Genomic DNA, 11,234 nt, shown 5'->3' on the forward strand with positions numbered 1-11,234 from the left:
CCTCCCTGTCTGTCGTAAATATTTACTATAAAGTGCATTTTAAACCAGTGTTTTAATCTTTTTGTCATGCTTTAAAGACATTTAAAGACATTATGCACTACACATTTACCACATTTTAAAGACAATAGACAATACAAATAATTATGAAATTACATAAAGATGTACTTGTGATATGTGCTAAAGAGTCCTACTTCAGTGGGTAAAAAAAGACAGTCTAAAGTTTAAGTCTCTGAAAGCACTAAAGTATATTCTTTTAAAGTAAATGATTTAGTATGCTAGTATGAACATGCTGTCTGAACTCTACACCACATTGAGTTACTGTGTAGTTGCAAAAGTCAAACTAAAGTTTGTTGCATCCCCAACGGTCTTTGTTGCTCATGCCGCCTCAAATCTCTTATTGGAAATGAATGACTTTGAATGCTTTTGTCAGCATGAACGCCCCTTTAGGCCTACTCTATTCCTAGAAGAGAAATGCAGAGTAAAGAACATGAAGTGGTTGCAGTGTTTAAACACTCCAAGACAAAGATTTTCTTCTCTGCCTCCTTGTTCTAATCTGACTAGGTTCAGCACTTAAAGCATTGTGTACACAGTAATTGTGCCTTATCTCTCTTACTGTCATCCGTGTGGAATGTTCAAACTGAAAAGTACGATTCATCCACATAAAGTCGACATCATTGCATAAAACTTTGCTATTATCCAAAGCAGACTGCTAATGTTTGAACAGATGACACAAAAATATGTTGTCTTTGGATAATAGCAGATAATTACAAGTGGTATTACAGTCAAGGTACCCAAAATAAAGCTATTTACTGAAACTCCTGTTAGCAATAAAAACAAATGAAAACCTTATTTATCTGACAAATTGCTAAAAGTGAGAGCTAGATAATTGGGTGAATTAAAATCCTGTCAATAATATGTCTAGATTTTATAAAATATTTTGCATAATGATAATACTTATGTTCTTTATTATTTTGGGATGAACTATGATTTGTGAGAATTCCAGATGATGGTAAAGTTAACCTACTAATGACCTTCAAATTAATTTGCCAAACGATTTCAGCCAGTGACATTTAAAAAAGCACACCAGACATTTAATAGAGGCCCACTGGGCTCTTGTCACACATCCTTACAAACAGATGGGAGGAAAAGTCAACTCCCAGCGCTTGAGTCTGCATTCAGAGACACTGTTAGCAGTCATACAATATGCTGAAAGTCAAAGGTTTGAAGTGAGATCATGAAACAAGAAATATAGGAATATATGTCAGTCTTTGAGTCAGTGACCATTAAGACTTAAACTTTCATATGCAATCTGATAAGTTAGTTAAATCTGGGCCCAAAATAAATTATAAAAGGAATTATACACATTATATTCAATTATTTTGAAAGAAGTCTCATATGCTCTTGAACTCGTATGCTCAAAGCTGCATTTATTAAAGACAAATATAGTAAAACAGAAATGTGATTATTGTGAGCATTGCTCAAGTATTTATATTGGCTTATATTTATATTGAGTAGACTTAGAACTAGCTGAGTAGAACTGTATAATGGCTGCTATATGACATATACAATAGAACTGTGATCTATTAGAGCATTTGAATACGATCTGAATTGCTCACATCACCTGCATCACTTAAACACACACACACACACACACCCACACACACACACAGTGACATTAAGACATTAGCGTGTATGGTAGTGATTACCGGTTTTCACTGTCTGCCAGCCCAGAGAGACAGGGCTTCGTGCCTGTACATTATAGGTGGTGATTGGACTGTGGTTGTCAACGCCGTGGCTCCATGACAACGTCGCAGTGGTATCCGTGATCTCCTCTACAATCACCACTCCAGGAGGTCCAGGAGGGCCTGGAAACAAACACCATCACTGAGTCAAACTAAACTGAATGTAACATTTAACAGACATTCTTACACCCCCCTCCCCACTCCCCCACCCCATGTTTCTGAACACTCAGTCAGTAGACATTTGCCGCTTATTAATGTTTTGTAACTGAGGTGCGTCAATCAATGTACACTACTGGTCAAAAGTTTGGAATAATTACAATTTTTAAATGTTTTTGAAAGAAGTCTCTTATGCTCACCAAGGCTGCATGTACTTGGTTAAAAATACAGTAAAACTGTAACATTGTGAAATATTATTATTTATTCAAAATAACTGTTTTCTATTTACTTACTATTAACTATGACTTTTACCTTAAAATAAACACCCGACTTGCAGCTTATTAATAGTTAGTAAAGTAGTTATTAAATTTAGGCATAGGTAGGATTAAGGGATCTAAAATATGGTCATGCATTAATATGTGCTTTATAAGTACTAATAAACAGCCAATATGCTAGTAATATGCATGCTAATAGGCAACTAGTTAGAATTAGAATTAGTCCCTAAACCAGTGTGTTACCATGCTTTTTGAAGGATCATGTGACACTGAAGACTGCGGCAATGGGTGCTGAAAATTCCATTTTGCCATCACAAGAATACATTACATTTTAAAATATATTGAAACAGTTATTTGAAATGATAGTAATATTTTATAATATTACTGTTTTACTATATTTTTCATCAAATAAATGCAGCCTTGGTGAGCATAAGATACTTCTTTCAAAAACGTATATTTTTTTTATTATTTCAAACTTTTGACCACTAGTCTAACATTTTTTTATTTCGGTGTAATCAACGAGATAACGAGAAACACAGTGTATGTGTATGCATGTGGAATTCAAATCCCACTCAATCTTTACAAAGACTGTCTTAACCATGGAATGATTTTGGATGACAGATCTCTCTGCAAGGATTTCACACATTATAGAACCCGCTCTCTTTCCTCTTTATGTCTACTATTGGTAGTCTGCCAGCCCTCTTAGGCATGGTTGAATGGTGAAATGTCTTAAACTGTGTTTTTATACACATTTCTCAGCCTTCAGAAGTAAATGCAATCATTGTGGGCGACTGGCTGAAGAGGAAACAGTTGTAACAGAGAGGCTGACAGCTGCTTCGGCCAATGAAAGTCAATATTCTGCGTGGTTTGAAACGAGATGTGTTAAAAGGTTGGACTGAAAGGTGCCTTTGCATTCGAGGTTATTAATATGCATGGTGCGTCACCACGGCAGCAGTAGTAGGGGTTTCTGTTTTGCGTCTGGATGGAGACCACAAAAGGGTTTTCTTTTCTGAGAGGAAGCAGTGGACATGTGGAAGCGCAGCGGCCAACATCATGAACACACGTGGCTTAAGGTCCGCCAGGGTAGACAACACATTTCTTTGTAGGCCAACAGTGTTTGAGGCATTGATAAGCTAATGACTTTGCTTGTTTACAAGAGAATCGTACAACACATCATGCAGTTGTGGGGAGAAAAGTGAGGTTTTGTACAGGAATAACATCTAGGCCAGTGGTTCCCAACCCTGGTCCTTGAGGCACCCCAACACTGCACATTTTGCATGTCTCCTTTCTCTGATGCACCAATTTCAGGTCTTGGAGTCGCTACTAATGAGCTAATGACCTGAATCAGGTGTGTTTGATTAAGGAGACATGCAAAATGTGCAGTGTTGGGGTGCCTCCAGGACCAGGGTTGGGAACCACTGATCTAGTAGACATCAATGAGACTGTTTTTAGTGAACAAGCTGTTAATTAAATAAGAAGCTGCAAGTTCTTGTAGGAAGAAATTACTCGTGATTCTAAAGTGCAGAAACTCTACATAAAACATGAACAACATTCACAATTAGTTAACATCCATAATGTGATGCGGCTCCAAGAAAGCAGTATATTTAATGTGAAATAATGCAGGGCAGGATTCTATTTTCTTCATGACGATTAATTTGGATAATGAAAGCAGGCCATGATATGATTGGTTAATATTAGCATGTAGCAGGAAATAAAAGGCTTTTTATAGAGCAGTGGTTCTCAACTTTCCTGTTTCAAATGCCCTCTGATATTTCTGCTGTAATTATGATAGTTTCTGTTAATTAAAATAATTTGAAAACAATCAGCACTGTGATTGTATATATTAAATGAATGAGCTATTATTTATTTTCTATAATAGAATATATTATAATATTCTATAATACTCAAGATTTTGATTCTCTCATGTTTTCAATAAAAATAATTATCGAGAGAAAAACTGCTTTTTATATATAATTTTAATTGACAGTAAATTGGGTCAATTTTGATTTCTTGTCAGTTTTAGCATCCTTTAAAAATTATATGTCACATACTAATTTAGTGGGTGCAATCAAATTAAGTTTCTTGGTAATAAATTATGTATAACAACTTTTTCCACCTCTAATACATAATGCCATAGAATAACCTTTTTGTCTAAATGGTTCCATTAAGAACCTTTAACATTTCAAGAACCTTTCTGTTTCACAAAAGGTTCTTTGTGGTGAAAGAAGGTTCTTCAGATTACAAAAAGGTAAGAAAGAGATGGTTCTTTAAAGAACCTTTTACTGAATGGTTCTTTGTGAAACCAAAAATGGTTCTTCTATGGCATCGCTGTGAAGAACCTTTTGAAGCATCTTTATTTTTAAGAGTGTATATCTGTCTCTATCTACATACACACACACAAAAGAAAAAGAAAAAAACAGTCAATGTCCAAAAATATGTGAAATATCTTATTCAGGTCACTACTAAATAAAAATCCATCAGGAACTGACTGAACTGTTTAAAGTTATGTATAATATTTACACAACCTTGCTCATGCCATCGGAAAAGAAAATATTTCAGAACTGGAGAATGGCGAGATGAAATTTGTAGAAAACAAACACCTGTTTCTTTTGAATAATGCATGATGCAATGCAATTAATCATGTCTAATAAAACACGGGGAAATTTATTCCGAAAGTCAACAGGGTCAATTTTGATTTTGTGTTATTTGTAAAGATGCTGTAATCACAGATTTTTTATTTTTTTTTACAAAAGTGTGTTTTTGGCATACTCACCTCTAACTAGCAGCTCAGCTTCTGCAAGCACACTGTCTGCACTCGTCTGAGCACGACAGCCATATTTCCCAGCATGCTTCAGGAGGATGCTCCTGATCATCAGATCTGCTGTGGAGGACTGCTAAATAGAGGGGAAAAAATAAAGCACAAAGGAAAACTTTGTGAGTTAAAGAGAGAAATAGAGCTCCATGCAGAGCTTGACAGCTGAGCAATGGGCTGCTGCTACAGCCTCTATTGGCTTGTGTGGATTAAGAGATTCCTGTTCGATTTAAGAGCATGTGCACCATTACTATCCTCAATCTGCTCTTCTCTGGAAACGAGAAACGCCCTAGGCGAGACTGCGAATAATTCAAGGTCTACAGGCAGCTCTTTAGTACAGGGGCTGATTAAAATTACAGCACATGAATCAGACAGCTGGGTGCTGCACCACTGTCTCACTGTCTATATACAGTATATAAGAAAAATATCTGAAAAATCCTCAAACTCTCTCTCTTTTTAACTTGTTCATCGAAATAGTAATACAAAAGCGCTATGAATATTCTAGTAATTTCTGCCTACTATGAGTGTGTTTGCTGAGCAGACATTTTCTGGGGTTCATGAGAGCATCCTATGGTACAAGTGATCCATAAAGTATTCATTATCACTGAAAAGCTAACAAATACATGAGAACAACATGTAAAAGTAAATAATTCAGTGTACATGACTAATGCAAATAGAGACTCTGATGCACCTTGAGGGTGGAACGGACACTAGTCGAGTCCCTCATTGATAAGCATTTGACTAACAACACACTTACCAACTTATTAATATAAAATATGAAATACAATCGCCACTAGGTCATTTTTAGAGAAAATGTGTCACTTTTTACATCAATGTGGGTTGTGTGTCATTCAGATTTGAACAGTATTGAGTTTATTTTCGGTATAATTCCTGAATGTGAATACAATTTGAATTGAGGTAACAAACAGGATCAATAATTGTAATTTGAATGTAAAAATTTGAAAGTAAAATTATTATTTCTCAAATCTCATTTGCATGTTGATGTGGATGAAAGCATAGTCTAATGTATAGCAAAAAGGGAAAACTTAACAGAATCTTTAATCAGCCCATTTTACATGAATAACTCGCTAAACAACCCAAACACCAAATGAGTTGCTGTGCCAGCTAGCAATTAAATCCACTGTGGGCTAATCGAAAATAAAACCTCCCAATCCTTGGCTAACACTGCACTTGAATATGTAACAGTGACAGTTTCATGGCAGATTGGTGCTCAGTGCTGCTGTGAAAGAACCAAATGATGTTGTCAGCCGGAGGGAATATGCCTATAATCTGATAGTATGAGGACATAAAACGGTTTGAACTTAATTGTGTCAGCTGCAGATGGTGCTGAGAAGTGATCTATCCCTATTAGGAGTTACATGAATGCTTGCATGAGATGAGGTGACTTCATGTCGGAGTAGTAAACAAGTAATTTATGTTATTGTCTAAGCCAGCCAATCAAATTGGAGCTCTGTGTGTGTATTTTTTATTTTTTTGTAGAATATGCAAACAACCTGGGATTAAAACACTGCTAAATGCTCTCAAGGAATGGGCCATGATGGTTGACAAGTTGTCCAGTACTCGACTAGTCTATTAGTGAGTTAGACAACCTGTTGTTTGAAAATATGTAGTTTGCTCATACAGGAAGACCTATAAACTGTCATAATTTTTAGGAATATTTTCCAACTGCAAAACAGCAGAAACAATATATACACTACTGGTCAAAAGTAGTTTTCTTTTTTATGTTTATGAAAGGAGTCTCTTATGCTCAACAAAGATACATTTAACATATTCCAAAATACTGTAAAAACAGTAATACTGTGATTATTATTATTATTATTTTTTTGTACAATTTAAAGTAGCTGTTTTCCATGTTAATATATATTAAAATGTTATTTATTCCAAAGCTGAATTTTCAGCAGCTGTGACTCAAGTCTTCAGTGTCACATGATCCTTCAGAAATCATATGCTGAATTGGTTCTCAAGAAACAAATAATATTTTATTTATTCATTCATTCATTCATTCATTTATTTAGTTTTGTTTTGTGGAATGTATGATGCACTACCATTCAGAGGTGTAGGGTAAAATAAAATAAAATAAAAAAATCTAATTCAGCAAGCATGTATTAATGATCAACAGTGACAGTAAAGCCATCTATAATATTACAAAATAATTATTTAAATGCTATTCTTTTTAACTTATTATAATTATCAAAGAATCCAAAAAGCATTGAAATTAATATAGACAATAATAAATGATTGAGCATCAAATAATAATTGATAATAATGGAGCACCAAATCAGCATATTATGATTTCTGCAGGAAACTGAAACCTGAAGTAAATGTTGCCAAAAATTCAGAACAAATAACATAAAATAGAAAACATTTATTTTTAATTGTAGGTATATTTCACAATATTACTGTTTTAACTGTATTTCTGATCAGATAAACGCTGCCCTGCACGTATGAAATCACATCATTAGATGGTTTTGTGGTGGCAGAATGCCTGTTGATGTGTTCTAATCAGGGAGTGTTCTCAGTTCTGCAGGCAGGGTGGAGGGTGTGTGGAGCTGCTGCTCCTCTGAGAGCCTGATAAACATCATGGTGTGATTCACAGCAGGTCTTTCATCATGATGACATACGGTCGTGGCTGACCTTTCACTGGATTGATTCTCACTCCAGTTAAAGCAGGATTTGGTGCAATGTGGCATCCCTAAAATAAGTAACTGTGACTCCATCTGTTCAGGAGCAACAGATTGAAGATAGAGTTATGATACTGTTTTCAAAAACCATGAAAGCAGTAAAATGCTATATAATAATAATAATAATAATAATAAATACAAGTTACAACAAAGAAGCAAGCTAATATGGCATGGTTACTACAAGAAATGCATTTTTATCTCACATTTGCTTTTGATAACACTATCGGTTAGGTTTAGTGTAGATGGTACATTATTTTCTGTGGATGATGCAGTCAACATGGGACTGAAGACTGCACTACATTCTCCAACATCTGGACAAACCAGGGACTTATGCAAGGATCCTGTCTGTGGACTTCAGCTCCACTTTCAACACCATCATCCCGGATACCCTCCTGATAAAACTGACACAGCTCTCTGTATCCACCTCCATCTGTCAGTGGATCACCAGCTTCCTGACAGACAGGCAGCAGCTAGTAAGGCTGGGAAAACTGACATCCAACTCCCGCGCCATCAGCACTGGTGCTCCTCAGGGGCGTGTGCTCTACCCACTGCTCTTCTTCCTCTACACAAATGACTGCACCTCTAAAGACCCCTCTGTCAAACTCCTGACGTTTGCAGATGCCACCATTCATCCAGTCTGCTTACAGACAAGAGGTTGAGCAGCTGGCTGTCTGGTGCAGTCACAACAACCTTGAGCTGAACACGCTCAAAACTGTGAAAATGATTGTGGACTTCAGGAGGAACCCCCCTGGACTCCCCCCCACTCACCATCATGAACAGCACTGTGGCTGCAGTAGAGTCATTCAGATTCCTGGGCACCACCATCTCACAGGACCTGAAGTGGGACAATCACATTGACTCCATTGTGAAAAAGGCCCAGCAGAGGTTATACTTCCTTCGTCAACTGAAAAAGTTCAACCTTCCACAGGCGCAGATGACACAGTTTTCCTCAGCTGTTATTGAGTTGGTTCTGTGCACATCTATAACTGTCTGGTTTGGGTCAGCTAGCAAATCAGATATAAGAAGATTGCAACGGACTGTTAGGACTTGTACAACTCCAGAGTGAGAGAAACGGTCAGGTAACTTCATCACAGACCTCTCTCACCCTGGCCACAACCTGTTTGCACTTCTCCCCTCAGGCAGACATTACAGATCTCTGTGCACTACAACATCTAGGCATAAAAACAAATTTTCCCCCATGCCATCTCCAGCTTAAACAGTTAACACAGAAATTACCACCTATCTTCTGTAATGCATTTCTTAACTAATTATTGCCTATCTCTCAAGTATTATGTAAATACATATTTATTTATACAGCTGTATATACAGTAAATAATGCACATAAATCTTCTGTTCCAGATGTATACCACATTATTATTATTACATTTCCGCCCCTTAGTCTTACTTATTTAAATGTTCTTTCTGTTCTCATTGTCATATATGTATGCATGCATGTTTGTACCAAGTGAAATGGTAAAATATCAGTGATTTATGAAAAAAGAAAAGAAAAAAAGTTTACTGTTTGAAATTTATTTTATCAGGTTGATGCCAATAATTTACAAAATACAGTGAAACTTTAGTATAGGGACCAATTCTCACTAACAACTAGTTGCTTATTAGCATGCCTATTATTAACATATTGGCTGTTTATTAGTACTTATAAAGTGCATAGTCTACATCCCTAAACCTACCCAATACCTAAACTTAAAGTCCCCATGAAATCAAAATGATAGTTTTTTGGGTGTTAGTATCAATATGTTAGTCTTAAGGTTATCTATAAGGCAGTGTGCTCCAAAACAGTGACAAAATTCACATTTAGAAGATATACGCATTCAAAGCTTGCAGTTTCTGGTTTCGCGCTGTGTCACGCTAACCACCGCACTGCACACACACTCTGCTCCGGTCCAGAGACACGATAGCACGGAGCGGATAACATGCGCGAGTCGGCGCAGACCACAAAATGTATCGGAGCTATTTGAATTCTACACAGAATGCTATATTTTATAGCAATATGGATGAGATTGTGGCTGGCATACCCTGTCAAATGCGGCTTTACGGAGCTCAACGGCTCTGAGCGGCTCTAGCCCAAGCTGTGATATAAATGAACGCTATTGGCTATTTTAAAAAGGGGCGGGGCTGCTTGATATGTCCCGCCCTGTCTTCCTGTTTCAGTTAAAACGATGTCAACACATAGAGTAACGCTGTGTGTTTCTAAGCATTTCAGGGGACCTTTAACAACTACCTTACTAACTATTAATAAGCAGCAAATTAGGAGTTTATTGAGGCAAAAGTCATAGTAGCGAGAATTGAACCTTAAATATGATAAAGTGTGATCCAAAATACTAATACTGACTGATATCGATATGTCACCGATAAATCTTTTATCACTGATATACTGCACATTCTTCAATAATATCATAGTGTAAATGACATTACTACCCACAAAACACCAAATACCAACCAGATGACCACCAAACAGATGCACAGTTCATTATCTACAGTATATGTCACCTACAGCATCGGCACAAGTGCACAGTAACACATCAGTGGTGAAGCTGCTTACTGTTTGAATGTACTCAAAGTGACCGCCCTCCTGCTGGGTGTTGAGTGGTTGGTTGTTGAGCAGCCAGAGGAAGGACACGTCCAGCGAGGGGTCATGAGTGACTTTACAGCTGAGCACCACACTCTCTCCCACCGTCACCTCCACCCGGATGGGGCTCAACTCCACCCGCATGGGCTCTGAAACATGAACGTCATCCTGTCATCAGCACACAAGGACCATATGACATCAAAGAACATCTGCAGCTATGTCAGAAACTCTGAAAACAGTTACTATTTGAAAAACAAATGAATCATTGAACTACGGTAGAATTCATCATCTTCAATTCATAATTTTGAGGGGGGAAAAAGGAAATGGTTTATCCACCATTATATCAGACCTTGACAAACAGAAAATTTGCAACAGCTTTTCAGCTTACTAAACTTGTTCCTACATAAATTGCTGAATACAATTTATTTTAATTTATTATTTATCTATTTTTTTTATTTAGTACAGACCTGAATAAGATATTTCACATAAAAGCTGTTTACATAGTCCACAAGAGAAAATAATAGTTGCATTTCTAAAAATGCGTTTAAAAGTTTACGGACTCTTGATTCTCAATACTGTGTTGTTACCTGGATGAATTTTTTTTTTTTTTTAGTGATAGTTGTTCACGAATCCCTTGTTTGTTCTGAACAGTTAAACTGCATGCTGTTCTTCAGAAAAAATCATAAGCATATGACTCATATGCAATTATCACAAAAGGTTCAAACACTCACTGATGCTCCTGAAGGAAAAACAATGCAGTAAGAGCCTAGAGGTGAAAACTTTTTGAATTTGAAGATCATGGTATATTGAACTTATTTTGTATTCTGAGAAAAAAACATTAACAAAAAACATATAAGTATCTTCTGCAGCTTCTGAAGGGCAGCACCAAATGAAGAAAAAAAAAAAAATAATAAAATAAAAAAATAAATATATATATATATATATATATATATATAT

The 11,234-nt window shown here is 36.4% G+C and overlaps 1 protein-coding gene across 1 annotated transcript in view; it reads right to left on the minus strand.

Annotated features, from left to right (window-relative positions):
• The window catches only part of LOC107567525 (contactin-5), a 210,787-nt gene that overhangs the window by 24,382 nt on the left and 175,171 nt on the right, over positions 1 to 11,234 (minus strand). The window contains exon 15 of the mRNA XM_016253217.1: positions 1,707 to 1,865. Within this exon, the coding sequence (XP_016108703.1) occupies positions 1,707 to 1,865 (159 nt within the window). The remainder of the gene's footprint in view (positions 1 to 1,706; positions 1,866 to 11,234) is intronic.

The sequence above is a fragment of the Sinocyclocheilus grahami genome, unplaced genomic scaffold (genome assembly GCF_001515645.1).
Source record: "Sinocyclocheilus grahami isolate Dianchi unplaced genomic scaffold, SAMN03320097.WGS_v1.1 scaffold1165.1, whole genome shotgun sequence".
Classification (NCBI taxonomy): Eukaryota; Metazoa; Chordata; class Actinopteri; order Cypriniformes; family Cyprinidae; genus Sinocyclocheilus; species Sinocyclocheilus grahami.